General features: G+C 49.6%; 1 protein-coding gene across 3 annotated transcripts in view; it reads right to left on the bottom strand.

Moving 5' to 3' along the window:
• fgf13a (fibroblast growth factor 13a) overlaps positions 1 to 25,496 on the bottom strand; it is a 99,339-nt gene that overhangs the window by 33,791 nt on the left and 40,052 nt on the right. For 2 of the 3 annotated variants that reach the window (XM_077021182.1, XM_077021183.1), the window contains exon 3: positions 9,873 to 10,043. The exons of the other annotated variant lie outside the window; for it this stretch is intronic. In XM_077021182.1, the coding sequence (XP_076877297.1) occupies positions 9,873 to 10,043 (171 nt within the window). The remainder of the gene's footprint in view (positions 1 to 9,872; positions 10,044 to 25,496) is intronic. 3 annotated transcript variants of the gene reach the window in all.

Genomic DNA, 25,496 nt, shown 5'->3' with positions numbered 1-25,496 from the left:
CACCACGCTAACGGGAACACCGATACCCTGTCTCAGCTTCGCTGGCGTGTTTATTATGATCACATGGGATGGACATTTTTTCCGTTTGTCAGTAAAAAGTATAGAAATAAACTCAGGGGGAGTCGGACCTGCTGAGTAACGGAACAGCGAGCACCAAAAGTCACCTGATTGGTCAGCTGGGCATGCTGCCCCTGTTTAAGGTCACCTGTGGCAGACGAGGTCAAAGGTACCAGAGGAAAGAGAAGGGAAGGGAGCTCCTCGCGTTCGTGCGTATCATCTCCACAGGGGGCGCTGTGTGGGCATTTGGAAACACGGTGACCAAACTCTCTCGCTCGATGGCGCTTGTCCAGCCTTATTCCTCCTTGTACGGGAACCTCTCTGACGACCGCCAACGAAACGCTGCTGGCTGTTCCAGCAACCACCCCCCCACAGGGCTCGGATGGTCTGGATGTACACGCGTTTTGCCTGTGTGCATGCAGCCTGGCTATGATGTACCATGTACCAGATTATTGACTCATTACCCTTCAGTGCGTTAAAGAAATAGATGTTGGGCTTTGAGCGAACACGCGGCCCTCTTGAAGCTGCTGTTCTCATGTCCAATCATGTGTTGTAAAAGCTAGATTGCAACAAAACCGATCAATATAATACTGCTCAATCAATATAATATATCATACATTATATATACAATATAATACTGCTTGTTTACGTCAACAAAGCATGTCTACTATAAAAATAATCTAAGATGAAAATCATAGACAGGATGAATAGTTACTAGATATACAGTATTTACTGAAATAGCTAAAAATTCATGCATACAGCTATTTGTGGTTGTATAATAAATAAATAAGTTTAAAACCGAGAAACAAGTAAATAGATGGAGTGGTTTGAGTCCGAGGTTTCTGAACACCAGTTTTCTCAGACCAGGATGTGTGTTTGATAGAGGGTGTGTGTTTGATACAGGATGTGTGTTTGATAGAGGGTGTGTGTTAGAGGCTGGTCTGGTGAGTGCCTCTCCTTCAACAGTGTGTGTGTGTGTGTGTGTGTGTGTGTGTGTGTGTGTGTGTGTAACTGCTGTCACTCACTTATTTGCACTCTCCACTATCCAACTTCCATCATATTTATTCTACCACTAATATACCACGATGCTAATGTAAGTGATTTTGCATGGGCTCCTTCAGCCTCATCTGGAAGGCATTAGCAGCTTTAAAAAATATTAATAACACCCAGATTCACGACTGAATGGAGGGTGAACTATCTCAATACAAAGCGTCTGTTACAGGGATGGCAAATGTAATGTGTGTGTGGCAGGAACTGTTCAGAACAGGACGGAAAAGCTTCAGGTGATCCTGCTGTGAGGTTCGTCACGGTTCTCCTACAGCCCGCTGTCATTGTCACGGGCCTTTTTGCTGATTTAAACACCAGTCACCCCGTGCGGACGTGTGTCTGTAACAGGAACACGGTCGGGCTCCGTTCGAGCTCGCCGCGCTGTTAACCGAACCGGCAGCTCCGTTTCCCTGCGGACGTGCGTCTCTCCCGTCTGGAAACGAATAAATAGCTCTTCTCTGGGGAAGTGTCTTTCAGCCACACGTCTCTCTATCATTCTCGTGAAGAAAGAACAAGGCGGGGTTGTGTTTAAATGTTCACTGTGACACTACAGCTCATCCCACAGCGCATTCTAGGGGGCTCACCTACGGAATACGTCCAGGAGCGAATTCCCCCGGCTAACAGTCTGGATTCACGGATAGACGCCACCAAGAATCCCACATCAATCACAGTCTGTGCAGAGCCGCTAAGTGAGAATCCTTTAACATCAGACCCACGTGCGATCCCACGCGCGTCTGGCACTCCGTAAACCACCAACGTGGCAGCGCAGAGATGAGTGTGCGGTGGAGCCTCGCGCGGTGACCCGTGCGTGTCCTCCGTCCTGCTCCTCCTCCACCCTCCTCCCCCACCCGAGATGGAGCGCGAGTTCCAGCCACAGATCAGGAGCTACGAGCTCCTCTCCCAGTCGAGCAGGCCTGCAGGGTGAGCTATAAATAGCTGCTCCAATAACAAGCCTGGAAACGTGGCTTGCGCTGTAGCCCCTACCGCAGCTCAACTAGCTCGTGTGGTTAGAGCCAGAGTGGAAGAGCGCAGGGCCGAAGCACACGGGAAGACACTGCTTAATGTGTGTGAGTGAGTCCCGCTGCAGACCTGCACACCGGAGAAAGGTACTGCAACACGACGGAGAAAGACATGGCACAGGTGCAAGGAATCTCACAGCAGCAAAAAAACTAAACAAAGACTGCAGCTTGTGGGGTTTCAGTTCTGGACTGCTGTGCACAGTCGAGGTTCTCCCGTTGTCACGCGGCTCGGACTTTTCCACGTGAGCTACACAGGACGCGACGGCTGAGCCGTTAGAAACGTGCCCAGCCGCCAAGCTGAGATACTGGGCAGGAGCGTTCAGTGATCTTCTGAAAACCTCCCGTGGCCATTAGTCTCAGTTCAGTTAAAGCAGCAGAACAGACCCTCTGCAGCGCCGCTCGCCGGGTCACACACACACACGTTTCCTCCTGCAGCCCGGAAGCCTGAACCCACGTGGCAAATCGGGTGTGTGTGTGTGTGTGTATGTGTGTGTGTGCGAATCGTTGCAGACCAAGACTCGAGATGCTACTCAGGAGCACACACAGACCTTCACACACAGATACACACAGACCTTCACAGGCAGATACACACAGACCTTCACAGGCAGACACACACAGACCTTTACACACAGATACACACAGACCTTCACAGGCAGACACACACAGACCTTCACACACAGGAGCACACGCAGATACACACAGACCTTCACACGCAGATACACACAGACCTTCACATGTAGCCCAGCCCAAACGTCTGTGCCTCTGCCCTGATGTTCCACGTCTGCATGGGGGACAATCGTGTGTGTGTGTGTGTGTGTGTGTATGTGTTTGTGTGTGTGTGTGTGTGTGTGTGTGTCTGTGTGCGTGCCATTGCGTGCGTGCATCTCTTTCATGAGTACAAAGTACACCCTTTGTGAGTAACCATGCTTATGTTTGTGTGTGTGTGTGTGTGTTAGAGAGAGAGAGTGAGAGGGCGGAGGGAGAGAGAGAGAGAGAGAGAGAGAGAGAGAGAGAGAGAGAGAGAGAGAGAGAGAGAGAGAGAGAAAATGCCTTGTGGCGTTTCTGTTGGTATCGTGGCCATACACTTGTGCCAAGAGAACAGATGTTGCCAACCTCCATAAGTAATGTGCAGATGTGTGTGCACAAATCCACACAATCTTTGTTTAGAACAGAGGTAAGCCAAGACACACACACACACACACACACACACACACACACACACACACACAAGAAAGACGAAAACCATGCGGTTTACTGACTGAAGAGCAGTCAGTGGCGCCAAACTTAATGGCGAAAACACAGAAACAAGCAGCATCACGTCCGCACGCCACCAGTCGCCAGTCGCCGAGTGGCAACCGAGCTCCGCTCTGCAGCTGCGATGCTGTGCCGGTGTGACGCTCTACCGAGCTCCGCTCTGCTGGTGCGACGCTCTCCACGGAGGAACGGCACTTCTCAGCCACCCTCTGCTCCAAGTTTCTCACCAGGAGAGTGTGAAGGAGGGGGGAGTGAAGCAGACTGAGGAATGAGGGGATCATCTGAAAACGAGTGGGGAGATGACTCAGCATGAGAGACCAGGCAGGGACATGGAATGAGGGGGAGAGAGAGAGAGAGAGAGGGAGAGAGGGAGGTGGGCATGCCTGGCTCAGGGCCCACTGGCTGCAAACATGGTCCAATTCACACATTCTGTTGCTCTTTATCAAATGTTTGATCTACTGCACCTCTTATCAGACATCATCCCGAAAGTGGAATGTGAGGTTTGGAGGGCTGGACGAGCTTCAGCGGAGGGAGAGACGAAGCTTCCTGGCTCTCACCGTCCCTCAGGGCAACACACACTCGCCCCTGCACTGCGAACACCAGAGACCTAGTCCACAGCATTAGAGCGAGACTGTCAGTGCTGATGGATTCTCTTCTGACACTGTTGCTCTCCTGCACAGTAGCTGTGTGTGTGTGTGTGTGTGTGTGTGTGTGTGTATACACACTCCTCTGCCAGGCTGAAGTGCTGACCACACAGAGCGTCTCTCTGCTCTGCTTCAAGGGTTCAGCAGTGTTTATACTCCGGCTGACGTATTGACTTCTCAGAGAGCCAGAGGATACACTGGGAGACAAAGCCAGCCACCGGAGGAGACCCCCTACCAGCTCTGCTCCAAGCTATCATGCTTAACGAATGCCTACTGCCTTGGTCTGGAAAAATAAATAAACAAACAAACAAATAAATAAATAAAAGTCTGATTCTATATAAGTTGTTAGCAACAGGGAGCTGGCGAATCGGTAAGACACCATCTGTCTCAGGCTGATAGAGCTGTAGGTGGCGAGGTGTTTGTTGATGTGGGTCAGGGTGTGTTGCAGTGGGGTGGGCAGTTTCAGTGCTGCCAGACAGCTTTCCCTGGAGCCCGGGGGAAACTGAGCTTTTTCTCCCCCCCCACTTCTGCGGAAGTTTATGGCCAAGACTGTCTATGAGTTATATATACACCTCTATTACTGTACATTCAAGTTTCTCTTGGAAAAAGAACATTTCACTTTCGAGTATTTTTTCGTTTCATTATTATCGCTATTTTTCTATATTTCTCTTTGCCTTAGATATTATTTCATATATTTCTTAAATCAACATTATGTTATAGAACAGACTTATCACTGTGTGGTTTTGCTGAGTCATGTTTTCATCCTACTCAGGCGTACTGAAAACACTCTTTGCTCATTTCTACATCACCAACACTTCCAGGCCTGATCTGCAGTGTTGCGGCAAGCTGCCTAACAGCGTTGCTATACGTTACGTGCTATACGTTATGTGCTATACATGGAGTTAGCAACAAAACACACACCCAGATTAGCGTCCCTAAACTGAAATAACATCCATGCTAGCTAGATGTCTGTTAATTAAAAAAATTAATGAGGCAGCTGCCCACATCAATTATGCTTTAATAGAAATGTGGTTTCAACAGCAATAGGTCTCACCTTTCAGTCACGCCTCCTGTTTCTGCCAATTGCCAGAAAACAACTGCATAACTAATGGACTAAAATATTTATAATAATTTATATAGATATATGTATCATTACATTATATTTACAATAAGACAACATAACTATAGCATTTATCGATGCTACTCTGCTCCTGGATAAGTACCTAACTGTACATACCTAAAAACTACTAAGTTCAAGATGTAGTGACACTACCAGCATGTCGAGGGAAAATGGGGATACTACATTCAGATGGAGTAAGATGGAGGTACTGTTAGCACCACTGCTCCACCTGTGTGGGGTGGGGAGGTTTATAATTGAGGTTGTCGTTGGGTGAGAGGGCGTGCTGAGGTTATGGTGGGGGGGTCAGGCGGCCTTGTTCGGCCCAAGTCTGCAGTGCTCAGCCATTCTTTGGAGACCATGAACAGAAGCAGGTTCTTCAGGAACGCAGATCTCCTCCCCCCGACCCTTACAGCGTCTCTCTGTCTCTGTCTCTGTCTCTCGGCGGGTGTGTGGTTGGGACTCCTCCGTGTTCTTACACTGGCTCCGTTATGAAGTGACTTTGACCCTCTGTGACCACTGGACTGCTGTGCCAGTCCTCTGCCTCTCTAGATTACCATAACCATGACTTATTCATGCACTGCTCGTGTCTATTTTATGCACCTGTTTCCATAAATAGCTGGAGCCTGATCTTGAAAAGAAAGCAGCACGGAGCTAAACTAGAGGCAGAGAGTCGGTCTGATGAATCAGACCAGAGATGGTGCAGATGTCTGATCGCAGAGAACAGGAAACAGCACACACGTGTCGCGTCTGTTAAGTTAAAACATCTAGAACGAAGGCAGGACGGCTGGCTTCATCTGGCCAACGAGGAACCAGTCACCAGATTGCAGCGGCTACATGCAGCCGACAGCGGCTCATCTAATAAACTGAATTGTACGTAAAGGTGCTGAGCTCAGTGGTAAAGGAGAAAGTGGCCACGACTGATGGGGAGCGGACTATAACCTAATCATGACTCTGCTGATCTCATATACTGCTATCTGCACACGGGCTTCATAGGTGGGGAAGGGGCTAATTGGATTATTGATAAGTGTGGTTGGTGAGATGAATAAAGGACCCCTGTTTGAGAGGTGACACTGAGGTCGTGAGTATGCGTCGATGTGCAGCGAGGTCCAATCAGAGCACAGCTACAGGGGCTAGGCAAGGAAGATGAAGCCTGTGTGCGGGGCAGTGGGCGGGGCAGTGGGCAGGGTGTCTCTGGGGTTTGCTGCACCGTACTGGCCCACAGATAACCCAGCAGGCCGAGCAGAGCGGAGTAGGTGTCCTGGCGAGTCCGCCCACAAGGGGAGTGTGCAGTGGAAGATAAACCATCCAAAGCTGTTCCGCTTTCCAATTATTGATAAAAGAGCAAAAGGCAGAGCAGGTCCAGTACATCCCAGAACCCCAGAGCAGGTCCAGTACATCCCAGAACCCCAGCAGGTACTGGAGGAGTTCTGACTCTGAGATGTCAAAAGAGAAGGAGGGGGATAAAAAGAGGGAACACAATGAAAGAAGAGAAAGAGAGAGAGAGATCCATGGGTGTGAGAAGAAGTAGAAGAGGCTTGTGTTTAGAGGGAGACCAGAGAGAAACGAGAGAGAGAGAGAGAGAGAGAGAGAGAGCGAAAGAGAGAGAGAGAGATAGAGGGAGAGGAAGAGGAAGCTCATAAGCCTGAGGACAGGTGATGTGATCTGTGGAGCTCTGGGAATCTGGATAATGAATCTGGACACTTCCTGTGTGAGGTGGGTGTGTATCTGTATGTGGCCCTGCATGCATGCGTGTGTGTGTGTGTGTGTGTGTGTGTGTGTGTGTGTGTGTGTGTGTGCGTATGTGTGTGTGTGTGAGTGTGTATGTGTATGCATGTGTGCGTGTGTGTGTGTGTGTATGTGTGTGTCCTGATGTTTAGGTCTATGCGCATATTATTTAGTCCAGATCATTTTTCCCTAATGTTATACCCAAGTCAGTAGAAATAGCTGGTAATAAAAGTTAATATTACAAGACTGTGTGTGTGTGCATTTGCAGTAGCAGGTAGCGTTGTGAGACGAGATTATGATCAGAGGAGCAGTTAAGGTGTCCGAAACATCTTCTAACTAGGAGAACATCAGCTGCAGTTGTTAGCAGCCTGGGCAACGCATGCGTACGTGCAGGTCCCAGATGAGCCAGACTGCAGAGGGACCCCATGTTCAGACATGCATCAGTCCCTCTGATCCTAATGATACTCCCCTAGAACATGTTACGTAAGACGCTGGCGTTCCTTTAGAAATTTAGTCACGTCCACGCAGAGGCGCAGTTAAACTGAATAATAGATCTGTAGTACTATAGTCTCTCTCTCTATAATCTCTCTCTCTCTCTCTGTCTCTCTCTCGCGCTATGTCTGTCTGTCTGACTCTCACTGTGATGCAGTCTCTTCCTCAAAAAGATCTGGTTTTGACAGATTACCTAGACCTTGCTAGAGCACAGGGGTGTTCTTCCTTGCCAAAATGCGTGCACACACTGGAGCAATCCTGCCAACCTCCCCATACAGAAGGACACCGTAGATACCCACCACACCACGTGTCTGCTGGGAGCTAGACGCCTCTCTGCTCACCCTGTCTGCTTCGCAGCCATTCTGACAGATCAGCGCTCACGCGTGCACTACAAAGGCCACGAAGCGGATCTCTGCGTGACTTCATTTAAAACGTTTCATGGCTTACCCAGTGGCCCGATGATCTGAAAAGGAAAATGCTTTCACATTTGCTGCCTTAAAACTCTATGATTCCAGCAAAAGCAGACGCAGGGAGCAGATAAAGCCAAGCCCGCTCTCTCCGGACATCACGCTGCCCCCAGGACCATGAACACACACACACGGGCTCGTTCTGTGCATGGAGCCCTCGGTTACTCACGGTCATGAGCAAGCATTGGTGGGGGAGGACGAGGAGAGGACGAGGACAGCAGAGGGACAGGACTGGGAGAGGAGAGGGTGAGGACACGCAGTGGCGATGGGACTCAGGGGTTGTCCTGAGTGCCATGTCCTCGCACATGTACGTACATGTACGTCCTCTTATGTCCAGTGTAACAAAGGCAAAGCGGAAAGGTCTTCAGGGACACGAAGGGTGCAGGACAAACAGGGACTGTGTACATAAGGCAGAGAAGAAGAAACAGGACATGGACCAATGAAGAAGGCCACAGGCCGGGAAGGGGCGGGGCTAACACAAGTAGTATGTGCATATTGGAATGGGGACGTGGGAGAAGGTGCGAGCTGTTTGTGCAGCTACAGTCTACTTGTGTAATGTATTGTGTTAATGTCAGCAGCAGCAGGGTGGAGGTACAGGGTGGAGGTACAGAGGGGCGATACAGGGTGGAGGTACAGGGGGCGGTACAGGGTGGAGGTACATGGGGGCGATATAGGGTGGAGGTACAGGGTGGAGGTACATGGGGGCGATATAGGGTGGAGGTACAGGGGGGCGGTACAGGGTGGAGGTACATGGGGGCGATATAGGGTGGAGGTACAGGGTGGAGGTACATGGGGGCGATATAGGGTGGAGGTACAGGGGGGCGGTACAGGGTGGAGGTACAGAGGGGCGATACAGGGTGGAGGTACAGGGGGGCGGTACAGGGTGGAGGTACATGGGGGCGATATAGGGTGGAGGTACAGGGTGGAGGTACATGGGGGCGATATAGGGTGGAGGTACAGGGGGGCGGTACAGGGTGGAGGTACAGGGGGGCGGTACAGGGTGGAGGTACATGGGGGGCGGTACAGGGTGGAGGTACAGGGTGGAGGTACAGGGTAGAGGTACAGGGGGGGCGATACAGGGTGGAGGTACAGGGTGGAGGTACAGGGTGGAGGTACAGGGTAGAGGTACAGGGGGGGCGATACAGGGTGGAGGTACAGGGTGGAGGTACAGGGGGGCAGTACAGGGTGGAGGTACAGGGTGGAGGTACAGGGTGGAGGTACAGGGGGGCGGTACAGGGTGGAGGTACAGGGTGGAGGTACAGGGGGGAGGTACAGGGGGGCAGTACAGGGTGGAGGTACAGGGGGGCAGTAAAGGGTGGAGGTACAGGGTAGAGGTACAGGGGGGCGATACAGGGTGGAGGTACAGGGTGGAGGTACAGGGGGGCGGTACAGGGTGGAGGTACATGGTGGAGGTACAGGGGGGCGATACAGGGTGGAGGTACAGGGGGGCGATACAGGGTGGAGGTACAGGGTGGAGGTACAGGGTGGAGGTACAGGGTGGAGGTACGGGGGCCGGTACAGGGTGGAGGTACAGGGTGGAGGTACAGGGGGGCGGTACAGGGTGGAGGTACAGGGTGGAGGTACAGGGTGGAGGTACAGGGGGGGCGGTTGTGCTCTGTGACCCGCCCCAGTCATCTGTGGCTTTTGACCAGCGCATGCATGAGAAACCATGAACCCAGGCCTCCGATCACCCCGGGATATGTGGACCACGAGGGACGAAGCTCAAACAGATGACGCACGCTCGCTCACACACGTGCACACACACACACACACACACACACACACACACACACACACACACACGACACCGGAGGAGGGCATCCCCAAAGGAACACCACACACTTGAAGCACTCTCCAAGCACACAAACACACGTACATACACACACAACTGGGAGAGGGTTAGGACAGAAATACTTTTCAATAGGGCAAAGAAAAATAAAACCAAAGCAAAAAAACAAACAAACAAAACAACCCAAACAAACAAACAAACAAAAAGCATATGGAAGGAACCAGCGGCGAAGCGAGCGTGGGTGCGTTGCGGACAAACCTTCGGGCTCGGCGCTCTCTTTGAGGACGACTTGCTTCAGGGGGCAGCAGAAGATTTCGTGACACTTGGCGCGAAAGGGGGAGGAGCCTTTAGTCCTTATATCCGCGGAGTGAATGGAGTCCTGCCGCAGCATAATGTACTCCTGTGTACCTGGATCAGCGTCATCCTGGACTGTGGGCGGGGCCGCAACGAGACGAAGGCAGGGTTAGAGAAAGGGGGCGGGGCGAAGGTGCTCAGAGCAACAGAAGATCCACAGGCAGCACACCAAAAAAAAGGGGGGCGGAGAATGGAAAAGAAGAAAAAGGGGTGTGGCACACTTTCAAATGCAACAGCAGTAACAATAACAAAACACTCCGTAGCTTGTTTGAGAGAGAGAGAAGTATAAACAATAAAAGAAAAGCCAGTCAAACGTGAAGAAAGAGATAAACAGAGAGAACAGAGAGACTATTAGGGTTAATATGCAGTAAATCACAAATTAGTGAACCCAAATGAGTGGGAGGGAGGGAGGGAGGGAGGGAGGGAGGAGGGGGAGAGGAGGATAAATCGGAGCAGATCGCGGGGGGGGGGGGGGGGGGGGGTGAAGGGCTCGTCCGTCACGGAGCCCCACGTTTTGCAGCGTGATCCTCCCGGCCTGACGCTCACAAGCGCTGCTGTGACCGTGGGCACCTGTCCCCCCACGCAGTCACGTTTCACCTTCCACACGAACGTTCGCAGGTATCGGAGCGCAGGCCATGCATGTGTGCAGGACGCCGGGGGAGGAAGCCGCTCTTTAGCCAGGAGGACTTCACACACGCCATGCACAGAGCCATTAGCGTCCAATACATGGGAGACTCATGCAGAGATTCCAATATTTAAGCCTTTTAAATCTGTTTTTAACTGTAAATATGTATCTGATGAATGCTAAAAGTGATCTCATTCTTATTTTTTCATCCACCCCCCCCCCCCCCAAAAAAAATGAAATAAAATAAAATAAAACTAAGTAAATAACTGAAATTGTGCATTTATACACAGGACACTGACAATCTCATGCACACACACACATGCAGTCACTCTCACACCCCAACACAAGGTTACACAAGATGTCTTTGTGTATTCAGGTATTTGGAATTCTACCTCAGTCTAGTAATAAGGGTCTCCCGTGCCTACAGTATCATGTCAAATGGTCTTGTGTAAAACTCCACAGCCTGAATGTCTATGTGAGATAGCAGAAGAAAACATTGCAGCACCATGCACCACATGGGGCCCAGGCCCGACTTTAGACCCACCTATATGCACTAGGTCCATGTTCATTGCATTTCTACAGGTACTTAAAACAGGAGGCCTTCACAGAGGTCTTCGTGGACAGCAGGTCCCTTAACCTACTTTCTTTTGAAATTAATAAAGACTTTTTTATAGCTACAAAGTACACTAGGGAGATCCAGGTCAAAAACCTAGTGTTGAGACGATGCTCTTGTGTTGTGATAATTGTGCCCCAAAGACATGCTTCCCCAAAAGCTTACTATTAAGAGGCAAAATATGAATGCACGTTTAAACGACGTGTCACCTTCCTGTGGTTCAACTTTGGATAAGAAGATGAAACTCGCTCACATGCGCATGCAAACATGTGCACGTGCATCCACCCGTAGGAACACATGCGCACACACACACACGCACATGCACAGACACACACTTTGGAACTAATTTGGTTCCATGTGAAATTCAAGAGCTTTGGCAGGTGCCCTGTTCTATTCGGAGCCCAGCAAGGGAGCGGAAATCATTCAAAAGTTCTGATAAGAGGAAACTTGTGAAGCTGCCTCATGTACCATTCTTGGAAACTAGGAGAACATTTATTTTTAAAATAAATAAATAACCACACTGTTAAAAATATTGCACCATCAGACCGCTATATTACGCATCTCCTTGTTGAGACTCGCAGAGGTAGGAGGTGCATGCGCTAACCTTTTGAAAAGTAACCTCGCACTGACTGTTGTGAGCAGAGGTATAGGTCACACTTGCACTGAATGAGCAGCAGACTGAGAAGGCCCAGTTTCAGTGACACAGCAGAGGTCAGGAGGCCCAGGCCCTGGGCAGCTGCGTTTCTGGGCTTCCACTCAAAGGAATTACTTATTCTACCCAGCTGCTTTTGGTAGTACTTTCCTCAAAGAAAAAAAAAAGCTTTCCGGTTTCACACAGCTCACTGTTCACTCAAGGTGTACGGGGGCCTGTAGGAACACACTCCAAAACACATCACTGTCCACAATCCACAAGAGATGATGTGAGTGACTAGGCTGGTACACACTCAGTGATTTGTGCCATTAACGTTTCTCAGTTCTGTGCCATGACAGAACTACTTGTAGAAAAGTGAAAAGTGCACATGGTTCATCTGAGGTGAGGCCAGTAATGACTTTATTTACTAACGGTGCTAAACGTTTCATCAACTATGGTACAAACAATTATATACGTATAGAAGCCGCATTGGCCACTGCAACATACGTGAATGCCATCGCTATATTGGTCTGGGCAATCTGTCATAACTACCAAAATGGCCTGGAAAAAATGTGCTGTTGTGTATATCTTGGGACAGAAGCAATTTGACAGACACAAACCAGATCTTGAGTAATCATCTTTCACAGGTGAGAGTTCACAATAGTTATTCTTTGTGTTTGAACATAATATTATGTTGAATGCTAGCTAGCTCATAGTCCAACACATCTGGCTAATACATTTGCTGGTGTCTCTCTATGAAGGACAGGGCGTTTGCCCATTCTGTCCAGTCCAGTCCACCCTGCCAGCAAATGCTTTTTGAACTCCTGTTCAATTACTGGGCTGAGTCCTCCACTTAGGAGAGTGATGCAGCCACAATGTTGATCCTCCAATGTCTAAAGAATATTACAACTCTGCAGTGTCTGATGACATTTTCTAGTACTTGTTCCTTTGCATCTACCTGCTCTGAGAAAAAGAAGCTACTCGGTATAAAACTCTCAAGTCTGCCCTCTTCCCCGAATTCATCTGAAGGCCTAATTCCACCCATGGTTATTAATGGCCATGTTAACTGCAGGCTCATCAGAGGCAATAAAAATGAAAAACGCCCTGCTGGGGCTTGTGTTTTACGGCCTGCCAACCAGTGAGGAGGAGGAGAGGCGAGCTGGCCATGAATGGGGAGGGTATGGTGGGGCCATGGGGAGTCTGATGGATGGGCGGTTCACTGTTCTCCCCATAAGCCACGCCTCCCAAAATGAGCTGTCAGCCAACGGGATGATGGGTCTCAATCAACGGCTCTTTGCCCCTGCCATATCAGTTTAGTGAGGACAGGTGTCCTTGTCCATGGTGCTGAAAGCCTCTCGCTGAGTGGTGCGTAATGTTGGAAGGGTTAAAATGATGGACAGCGACAACTTATGTTGCCAGCCTCAAACAGATGACGGGCGTCCTAAATTTTACAGGGAAGACACTGGTCAATGATACTGATTGGTGGTAGCTTAATTCTTCATCCTATGGAGTTGTATGAGTTATAGTGTGTCAGATCTCCACAACAGTAAATTCGCCGTGTCCTCAAACCACATAAGCTTCAAGGATAGGACCGACAATCACATCAAGCTCCTGAATGATGGCTGCAGCCTCATCGTTCAGGCCAACAGCCCTGTGGAAAATTGGGCTCACAGAGTTTAAGTGGCATGAAAGATTTACAGGGAAGTGTCTCCGTTTGCACACATTTCCCAGCGTAGCAATTTACATGACACTGCGAAAAACAATGGGACAGAAAGTGCACCAAAGCACTTTTCTAAGATCCTGCAGCACGCTGTTGCTGTTCCCCAGTTCTGCTTCAGCAGTCGGGAGGATTCTGTGGCTTTCTTTATGACAGAAAACCGGCTGTGAAAGACTTTCCAGAGGAATCCACCATGCACACACTCCTGCACGATCGCTGTCTGGCGATGAGATCGGCAAACGCGCAGCTCCAAGTCTGGCTGCATCGAGAGTGCCAGGTCTCCCTAATGAGCTGTCTGATCTGTTTGTTGAGCTCATTGGAAAAGCACTACGCAAACAAGCCATCAGCGCTGGCCCAAAACAAACAAGGAGCATTCTTGTGCTGATCTGGGACCTGTTGTTTATCTGGATCTATAGTTTGGGACTAAAGTAACAAGGTAGGAGTGAGATTAGTGCCAGCAGAATGTCACATCGTATTTCTCACCGAGGCGTCTGCATCACAGCCTTAATTGTTTCAGGAAATGCGTGTCTGGAAATGTGGGCTTGTTTACAGAACAGTTTCCCAAGCTTTCCTACAAATTAAGAGCTAAATAAGGAATTTTACAGTGCATGTGAACAATTGAGCTGGCGTATTTAGACCTCAGTGACCCTGTGGTGGAACAATGCAATCAGAGAGATTGTACAAATATGACGTAAGCCAATTTTATAGTACGTTAGTTGCTGATCTAGTGCTCACCTAACCACATCCTGCACAGCTGCTTGGTAGAGCCCACACACACACTCTGCACACGGCATTTATCAGCGACTAGACACACTCTGCCCTTACCAGGGACCACAGATACCTAAGAGCTTGCCAGAACGCACATTCAGTACAACGTTCTCCCCAAGGTACACACACCTTGCACACCCCCTGCACTGGAACCCACACACCCTATGTGGCTTCTCCAGAGTCCACACATGCAAAGCATCTCTGTCAGCAAGAACCAGGCCGTAACTAAAAGCCTCCTCAAAGGTGTTTTGTCAGCCTCGCCAGCCTCCACACCTCACATCCAGGCCCACTGTCGCTTTCTCACTCCCAGCCACAAGAAAACGGCCGGCCCGCAACACCCCAGCCAGGCACTCAAATCAACTCCAGCCGAAAGCGAAGGCGTCGTCCTCCACGGGGCAGGGGGGCTCAGTGGCCCACATCCGATCTCAGGCTGCAGCCCCGTTCAGCTGAACCCCCGTGCCAGGACCCTTTTCCAGCTGGAACCTCTTCCAGAGGCATAAAGTGCTGTCAAACCGGAGTGAACCAGATGGAACGTGGAGAGGGCCACATGACTAAAGCCATCTCATAAGACTGGAGAGAGCCAGGTGGAGCTAATCCCAGAGGAACGATGCCTTAATGGTGTGAACCACCAATGTTCCAGCAGGCCAATGTACCCTATACTGAGGATATATGTAAATGAAGAATCACTTCATAGGGTGAGGTGAGGCTTTTCTCATTCATGCTCAGACACACAAGTTTGTTCAACATAGTAGAAAAGGATATTGCCAGTCTCAGCCATGATTAAGTAGCAAGTACTAATAAGACAGCATCACATTGTTGAATAGATCTCTTTCTAGACAAGATCTCTTTCAGCCCAGCAACCTTTTCAACCTTTTTGTACTTGGTAAATGACTACCATGTTTCATAGCTATTACCATAACCAATAAAGCCTAGCATGCACACCTAATACACCTAACCTGCCCCTATACCTGCTCTTATACCTGCTCTTATACCAGCCCCACTAGCTGCCCTTATACCTGCCCCTATACCTGCTCCTATACCTGCCCCTATACCTGCTCCTATACCTGCCCCTATACCTGCTCTTATACCTGCCCTTATACCTGCCCTTATACCTGCTCCTATACCAGCCCCTATACCTGCCCCTATACCTGCCCTTATACCTGCCCCTATACCTGCCCCTATACCTGCCCTTATACCTGCCCCTATACCTGCCCTTATACCTGCCCCTATACCTGCCCTTATACCTGCCCCTATACCTGCCCCTATACCTGCCCTTATACCTGCCCCTATACCTGCCCCTATACCTGCCCCTATACCTGCCCTTATACCTGCCCCTATACCTGCCCTTATACCTGCCCCTATACCTGCTCTTATACCTGCCCTTATACCTGCCCTTATACCTGCCCCTATACCTGCTCCTATACCTGCCCCTATACCTGCCCCTATACCTGCTCCTATACCTGCCCCTATACCTGCCCTTATACCTGCCCCTATACCTGCCCTTATACCTGCCCCTATACCTGCCCCTATACCTGCTCTTATACCTGCCCTTATACCTGCCCTTATACCTGCCCCTATACCTGCTCCTATACCTGCCCCTATACCTGCCCCTATACCTGTCCTTATACCTGCCCTTATACCAGCCCCTATACCTGCTCTTATACCAGCCCCTATACCTGCTCCTATACCTGGCCCTATACCTGCCCTTATACCTGCCCCTATACCTGCCCATATACCTGCCCCTATACCTGTCCTTATACCTGCCCTTATACCTGTTCCTATACCTGCCCTTATACCTGCCCTTATACCAGCCCCTATACCTGCCCTTATACCTGCCCTTATACCTGCCCTTATACCTGTCCCTATACCTGCCCTTATACCTGCCCCTATACCTGCCCTTATACCTGCCCTTATACCTGCCCTTATACCTGCCCCTATACCTGCCCTTATACCTGCCCCTATACCTGCCCTTATACCTGCCCCTATACCTGCCCTTATACCTGTCCCTATACCTGCCCTTATACCTGTCCCTATACCTGCCCTTATACCTGCCCTTATACCAGCCCCTATACCTGCCCTTATACCTGCCCATATACCTGCCCCTATACCTGTCCTTATACCTGCCCTTATACCTGTTCCTATACCTGCCCTTATACCTGCCCTTATACCAGCCCTTATACCAGCCCCTATACCTGCCCCTATACCTGCCCCTATACCTGCCCTTATACCTGCCCTTATACCTGCCCTTATACCTGCCCCTATACCTGCCCTTATACCTGCCCCTATACCTGCCCTTATACCAGCCCTTATACCTGCCCTTATACCTGCCCTTATACCTGCCCCTATACCTGCCCTTATACCTGCCCTTATACCTGCCCTTATACCAGCCCCTATACCTGCCCTTATACCTGCCCTTATACCTGCCCTTATACCAGCCCCTATACCTGCCCCTATACCTGCCCTTATACCTGTTCCTATACCTGCCCCTATACCTGCCCTTATACCAGCCCTTATACCTGCCCCTATACCTGCCCTTATACCTGTTCCTATACCTGCCCCTATACCAGCCCTTATACCTGCCCCTATACCTGCCCTTATACCTGCCCCTATACCTGCCCCTATACCTGCCCCTATACCAGCCCTTATACCTGCCCTTATACCGGCCCTATACCAGCCCCTATACCAGCTGGACACTCTTAATAACGCAGTCGATTAATCTACCTCAGAAAGGACAAATTCAAGTTTATCCTGTAATTTTTACTGTTGTTAAGTGATGCATTAGGACCTCTTTACTGGAAATGCGATGGCTAAGTGCTTACATAACTAACACAGGTTCATGCAGGCCGTGACCAATGGCCTCTGGTGGCCTCTGGTTAGTTGTAAAAGTTTGGACGTGTGGCTTTCACTGGCAGACACGTGATGGGGCCACTGCGACTGACTGGATTCAAATCCAACTGGAATGTGTCCCTGTAACTAGACTTTCCGTCATGGTGGAGCTGACTGAAGTGTCGGCTACTGAGACCAGGAGAAACAGAGCATCACATCGTGCTCATGTGACAAGTGAATTACGCAGAATGTGCAGCTAAAGTATGAACTAATTAAAAGTACCAGAAGTGTGCAGAGGTTTTCAGTGCCGCTGTTAAGCCGCAGTAATATAGAATATGACACGTACTAATCTGTGGCTTCTTTGGTGTGGGCGCAGCAAATATTCAATTAACTTTTTTCAAATTTCAATTTGAGACTAAATAAAAGGCCAGCGTGGATTTTGTGTGGATGAGCCGTTACTCTTTGGAAGACCGTGCTTAATTAAGATGCAGTGATAAACGGCATTCAAAAACTAACACAAAGGTCCAGTGAGGCCTGCACAGAGTGACCTTACTCTGCCTACATTCATTTATCACCATGACAGCTTCATTTGGGTTTACAGCAAGGCTGTACCTCTGACCTAACACTGAACTGGCATGTGTGAGCAGGAGGAGGAAAAAGGGAGTGGCACACCCCCCCCCCCCCCCCCCCCCCACCTCCACCACCACCACCACCCCCCCCCCCCCCCACCACCTCCACCTCCACCACCACTCACCACCTCCACCACCACCTCCACCACCACCACCTCCACCAACATCCCCCCCACCACCACCACCACCCCCCCACCACCTCCACCACCACCACCACCATCACCACCACCTCCACCAACATCCCCCCCACCACCACCACCACCTCCACCACCACCACCCACCACCTCCACCACCAGATTCCCTGTATCTTCCCTCGTGTCCTCATGGATGGAGTGTAAGTGAATACCGAACTCACACATTTTCCTGCCAATGATATTTGTGAGCTCGTATAAAATGATTGCATTTTCCTATGTGAACTGCTACTGTGTGGGCCCGGTGTTTGATATATAAGCTGCACCCTCACTGAAAGGTACAGGTGTGTGGCGTTTAAAGATGACCGTGATGACTGCGGTTTCTGACTCGTCCTCACATGAGAGAGCAGTTTGGCATCACTGATACATTATGTGTGTCATTTTAAATGTGATGAACCAGCATCTGTGTGCAACTTCAAGGACAGACTTCCCAAGTGTTCCTAAATGGGCAGAAATGCCATCAGCTGGTCCATTAGACTTATATACATTAGACTTATATACATTAGACTTATATACATGCTGACTCACACATACAAGAACCATAACAGCAGCTCATACGAATTCATCAGGTTCATGTGATTTATAGCCATTACAAAGCATTACTGCCCTTTTGTGCAAGCAACTAAAAGCTTTGGCAGGATTGAGGGGAAGAAGTGCCAGGAGTTCAGCTCTTTCGCTCCCCTAACAAAGTTTATTAGAGCCCCGAGAAGGACGTTAATCTAAAACAAAGTGCCTCGTGTTGACGCAAACACGACACGCGAATACGTGACGCATTAAAAGGCACGGCGACCTAATTATGATGACGCTTGCTGTGACGAGTGAAGACGAGAGGTAACCGATAACGGAGAACAAAACAGTAGCTTCGCACGCCCTTGTTCAGCTTGTCGCACCAAGTGGCCGGCAGCGGAGACACTCAGGGAGGCACGCGACACCAAATGACCGTTGCCAGGGGCACTACGGCTGGGGCTCGGACTTGCAACTCGTGCCAAGAGTCCAAGAGCGAGGCCCACAGCCAGGAAAGGCCGGCGGACGCTGGGACAAACAGGGAAGGAGAACAGGGGGGAAACCAGAAACGTTCGTCTGAGAAGCTTCTCGCGGGTACGTTCTGCCCCTGTGTCGAGGCAACGAGGCTCCTCTGATGCTAGAGCTGAGTCATCCACACTAATGAAACCTCGGTGAGGCCCACGCCACAGCTTCTCTGACGGCAGCATCAAAGCTGGCGAGGCAATTACAAAGGCGCCAGCCTGTTTTGACATCACTGTCTGTTTTTAATGGGGACTTAACTATCTAGACATTAGCCGATATTAATTTAATGGCTCGTCATCTGTGGGTCAGTTTGGAGCTAAAGGCTCTCGTTATCTGCTAAAGTTAGAACTCTGTTTCCAAGCTGCTGTTTCTCACACTTGCACAATACCGATTCAGGGAGAAAACAGTGAGCGTTCAGATTACTTCTTGGGATGTTATTTACCATACTCAACAGCTGATAGAACCTAAAGGGATTCTGCACAATGTTGGCACTGTTAACGTCTTATTAATCTAGCAGCGTGTCTTCAAGAGCGGGGTACAAATGTGACTCAGCATATGAATATATCAGATGTTGGTCAGAATCTTGGACCCGAGACAAACAGAAACGCATTCCTCATCCACGCTCATGGTTTTTACCGCTACAGTAAAGTAATGGGCCCGTTTAGGACCTACTACAGCTTGTCCGGAGAAAAATGTAATCCTAATATATAACTAGGTGACCACTAGTGTTTCATTTGGCCTTCATGGTTCTTTAATCTGGCCGTAGATCACGCATGTGGAGACGAAGGGACGAGCATCTCCAGCATGGTCTCCGCCTCGGGCTGTCGGCAGTACATGCAGATGATTGCCATGTAATCTGTTTAATCCGTGTTCATCTGCACACAGCGTCCCTCGGCTGTGGTGCCTGCTCCCCGCTGTTTTTTTCCCCCACTCCCGTAGCGCATGGAGGAAGCTTGTCAGAGGCCAATCCTCTCAGCGCCGAGTGTCCGAGGGAGCGATCGAGTGGGCCCGTGCGTAGTCAGCTCATAACACACCCCGCCGCTCGAGAACCCACTCAGTGCTGCGTACCGCGCTCTTCAGCAGGGCTTTGATCTCACACGCTCATTCATCTGGGCTGCAAACCAGGGGTGTGTAAAGACCCGTTGGACAGGACAGCAGGGAGACGTTTAGGGGGAGAGTTACAGGGACGGGTGAGCTCACTGTTTGGGGAGGGCCTCTTGTGAGAAGTTCATCTGCTGGTGGATGTAGATTAGCTGGGAGGCCGACGGGACACTGTTGACTCCAGACAAACGGACAGGACGCTCATACAAGTCACCAGGACTGCACTCCGAAAACCAAGGAAATAATTTTGCTACAAAATAATAATAGCTTTCTGATATATAGGTAGTATGTGATAAATAAGAACTAAGGTACTGGTACAGGAGACCAGTGCTCTGAACGTCAGAGTCTGATGGAGGCACCACCCCCTCCATTAGTTTCACTCAGAGAATCAAAGTTCACAGACCCGCAGGAGAAGTGTCCATCACTAGACACTCAGCACGCTTTGTGGGGACAGCATCCCATCGGACCCATGTAGCATCCTCCACATTAGCACTTTCATAAACGCTTTCAGCAGAAAGCTCGAGCACAGGTGCTCACAGAAGTTCATGATCTATGACGGTGAATATGTCAGGTGCAAAAAATCAACTCATTATGAAGGGTGTCAAGAACGTGCGTTAAACGCATAAGCACGTCGGCTACCAGATCAGTGTCACAAAGCTCAATCTAGGGCCTATAATGCCGATTCACATTAACACTTTGATTTTGTTTACTTCTTTTGATGGTAATTTTTTAGTTTTCTCTTATGGAGGAATACAAGCAGCAAATGTGAAATCAGTATCAGAAAAGCACATGTCCCTGTCTTTATAGGGAGCACCTTGCAGACACTGACACAGACTACCCAGAGGTCTTTGCGTCAACACGCACGGCCGGGTCCAGCCATGATACTGATCATTAATGGTTAGTCCTTCATCCCCAGAGGCCCACTGACCTTTCCCTACACTGAATGACTCTTCTTGTGTCCTGCGTTCATCTTTTGAATGACTCCCATCTCGCTGACATCATCACTGCTCGGAGGACGAGCTCTTCTGCATGAACAAGGAACATCCACCCTTACATACTGAAGGAATGGCGAAATATTTCTTTAGGATTACTGGTCAAGTTTATATGCGCCGATCGAGTTCTTACACAGTGTCCAGTACAAATTGGCCCCTTGGAGATTAAAAACAAAGTCTCAAAGCATCAACCCTGTCCAAGTCTAAGAAGACACTGAACACACAGGCCTCATCTTTATGTGTTCCCATTTCTGCTTGTTATCATTTAAAGCTGACTGCTGTGAGATTATAGCAAGATGAGCAAATCTGACAGGCAGGTGGCTGGCAGAGTGCTTCACCGGTGCACTTCAGTGATTAGGCCCACGGTCTCCTCTGAGCCCATCACTCACGGAGGCAGTCAGCACAGAAATCAAGGTTCTTGCCTCAACGGTCACCCACAATGTGTAACCCAAAGCCACATCTGAACTGATGAAATGCATGCCAGTCTAAAACGAAGCCAAATGAAAGCTCGGTTTGTGCTAAGCTAAATGCTAAAGCTTCGTCATGAAACAGACGGCTAATTAATAGAACACATGCCATATTTTTGTAAGTACAAGCAATCCTGTATTTGTAAAGGAGCTGTTTTCTTCTGCGGTGTCCAGGAAAGCAGTGTTTCCATTCGGCGCTCAACCACAAGCATCCCAACTTGAGAGCTCACAGCACATAAGGTCCGCTTCACACGTAGTTCAAACGCAAAAAAGTCGCACGCTGTAAAATGGGAGGTGAAACTTCGGCTCGGTGAAACAGAAATGTCAACGCGTGTCTTTCGGGGGGGGGGGGGACTTAGCTGTGCGATGACATCACCGCCGATGATCCAGGAACACTCACACCACTATACCACGTATAGCTACCACATTCACACCCCACGGCCCACAACAATAGAGCTGCTTGTCGGTGTCGTTTCTATTTATTTTCCCAGTTGGCTGCGCAGCTGTCAGGGTTGCGTGTGAGCAGGGCTGTAGAGGGGGGGCCGTGGGGGGGGGGGGGGCTTAGGGAGGCCGTGCTGCGGACGGACAACAAACGGATAGATGGAAGAACACGGTGGCGCTAAGGATGCAATCAAATTCTTGCTCCAGGGGCCACGCTGAGTCAACATGTTCCGGTCCGTGTGGCGTGTGGTAACCCCGCCCAACGCCACGTGGGCCACGCCCACTCCATCAGCGGTGCCGCTCTGGTGGACGGGAAGCAAACGGGCCAATAGCCAGCAGGCTACCCTGCTGCTGTAGCAGTGAAGGCAGTGGGTCTCACGGGGCCTTAAGGGCCCTCTGGTGCACTCCTCTGTAGCCATTTTCTACAGAAAAGGGATTCAAATTAGTAAGACTTGACACAGCACTGTCCGCCTACTAAAGAATAAAGATGCATTCTCAGAATGTCACACGGCACAAACGCGCTCCATGCTCAGGGCTACAAACAGGGATTGCTAATGAGAAATGGAAATGGAAACGTGATTCGATTTGAACCGGAGACCGAATGACCCGAAATGCGATTACACATTACAGATACCACCACTGTGCTGGCTGTACGCCGACAGACTGTTTGCGGCCGAGCCTCCTGTGCGTCTACAAAAACGAGACAAAGTGTGCACTAGCTGCTGGACTGAGCGCCCTCACGGCCCGTCTCCTACTGCTGGATCTCTGGATCTCTGGATCCAGCCTCGTCAAGCTTCTGCGTCCTCGTGAACCAAGGTGAAGCACTTTTAAGATGCTACTCAGATAATGGGTCTGTGTAACAGGGCACAATCAGCCCTGGAGGGGGAGGCTCGCGGGGGCTTATGAGAAGCAGCGCACGCGGTCACTCACGTGCCCTTTCACGAGGGGGTGCACGTTTCTGCACTGACCTCATCAGCGAGGTGCCCTCAGCCCACTGTCACCCCCCCGACCACTTGCATCCAAGAGGAGGGGCAGACATGCGGAACGGAGCCGTCACGAGGGGTCAAAGGTCGCGGGGTGGTAGCGAGTGAAAACGGTAGAGACTAGACGCCCTCATGCCGTCGCCGTAGCAGCAGGAGAACTAATGAGCACGTGCAGGTGCGTGCGGGGCACGGGGTTGACGCCAGACCGCGTGATGCCCCCACGCAGCACTCGTCCGTAAGCACAGGAGCGCTTGAAGCTGAAGTGTTTGTGCAGGAGCCACGGGAAACCAAACGAAGACGTGCTCGTGTGATATATGACGGCTTCATCCATCTTTCAACCCGCATTCGCCCTCTCCACGTACTTTACACCACACACACACACACACACACACACAATCTGCTGGTTTTGCATAATGGCATAATCTGCTGTAGAGAGTGAGGTTGGTGTGTGTGTGTGTGTGTGTGTGTGTGTGTGTGTGTATGCATGCACACATATGTAGTTGTCCTTTCATTTCAAGTCCTGTAGGAATAAACATCCAGGCACATGTATGGACTACCCACATGGGATCTCAGACAGGACTGGAAAATTCTGACAGCTGTGTGGTGTGAGTGGTCCAAACTATCAGCTGCACATACCTGAACCTCCCATTCATCTCCCACTGGGTCGTTCTGCGTGCCCCGAATCAGCAAATGTGTCTTTCTCCACCTTAATCCCGGGGATAATCCGGATAATGTGAGTGCAGCACAGCGAACATGAGCAAAGCAGGGGTGGAACGTGTGAAAATGCATGTGGAAATTCCAACAACACAACAACCCTTCGAGTTAATTCTGTGTCCTCCCATGCACCCAACAAAATGGGCTGAAAACCTTTCAAATCAGTGGGCCTACATCCTGGTTCATTTTCCCCCATTTAGGTTTAGGTAAAGGTCTTTAGGCAGGTACTGATTTTCTGTCTGGGTGGTATTGCACTGGGACAACAGGAACAGAATGAAACATTACGTCTTGTGTTGTGCAGAAAACACAGTGTTCCAAAGTCTAGTTGTTTTAAGACTGATATATTTATGGGCCAGAGACTTGTATCAACCACGTGTTAAGTGCAAGTTAAAGCTGAGCTTTGAGATGTTTTTCTGAGCCGTGTTTGAGCCCTTCTGGCTCCACAGAGCAGACCTGAAGCAGATTCTGTCTGATTATCAGTTGTACCGGTACAGTGGTGAAAAAATATTAGTTTGTTACTAGTTTGTAAAACTGTAAAGGTTCAGAATTAATGTACAGTGTTAGTGCTGTTCATAACCACCCCATTCTGTCAGCTAATGTGTGACATTGACACAAGCAGAACTGAATGTATTACCCTGGACACACACACACACACACACACACACACACACACACACACACACACACACACACACACACACTCTCTCTCTCTCTCTCTCTCTCTCTCTCTCTCTCTCTCTCTCTCTCTTGTCTGCCGCTGCTAAGCACCGAGGAGTACTTAGTCAGTGCCAGTCACTTGTTTAACTGCTCCTATTACATAATAATAATTCATTTAAGAACGTTGAATAATCAGTTTTTGTTGAATAAATATTAGTTTAATAATTAGTTTAAGTTTAATGATACAAAATGATACAGCATCTTTTTAATGACTGACAGGCAAATATGTCCTAGGGCAAAGTTCTCCTGGTTCTGTGTGAGCCATCTGCAGTCTGCCTCCTGGCCCGGCCTGCAGTGGTTGGGCAGTGCGTGTAGTGTTCTCCAGGCTGGCCAGATGTCATGTGTGTTGAACATGTGCAGAAAGGCAGCTCAGCATGCTTTCTTATCATGGTTAAATCTACTATCTGTTCCCAAACACCAGTGTATGTATGTCAGATAGGAAGAGAGAGAGAGAGAGAGAGAGAGAGAGAGAGAGAGAGAGAGAGAGAGAGAGAGAGAGAGAGAGAGAGAGATATGATGTAGTGCACAGAGTATGACCAGGCTTGAAAGGTGGGCTTTAGCTCTTCTTCAGCAGATGATTTATGAAGGTCCCAGCAGGCATCTAGCCATGGATCTTACAATACTTTACACATCAGCAAAGAAGGACGATTCTCTCCCAGCCTTCTGCAGGGGAGGCAGTCAGCTCCAGGCTGCTCTCTGTGTCACTCTCTCTTTCTCCCTTTCACAGGTGCTCTCTCTCTCTCTCTCTCTCTCTCTCTCTCTCTCTCTCACACACACACACACACACACACACACACACACACACACACACACACACACACACAGTACTGAAAGAATCTGAAGGACACATATGCTTTGACACTGGCAGATTATAGATTTGGTCAAAGGACTGTGATGGGTGTCTGTGATTGCACTGATCCTTGGAACAAGGCTGTTGGATAAGTTAAATCATTCTGTCACACTGAGGGAATGGCCCTGAACAGAAGATCAAATAACGCTCTGGATGACTGACTGAACTCACAATAATTCAGTTCAATTTTAAATCCGATCTACAAACATCAAAACGTAATACTTCCTTTCCTTTATT

The sequence above is a fragment of the Brachyhypopomus gauderio genome, chromosome 11 (genome assembly GCF_052324685.1).
Source record: "Brachyhypopomus gauderio isolate BG-103 chromosome 11, BGAUD_0.2, whole genome shotgun sequence".
In the NCBI taxonomy this organism is placed as follows: domain Eukaryota; kingdom Metazoa; phylum Chordata; class Actinopteri; order Gymnotiformes; family Hypopomidae; genus Brachyhypopomus; species Brachyhypopomus gauderio.
This window is presented reverse-complemented; position numbering and strand designations above follow the sequence as displayed.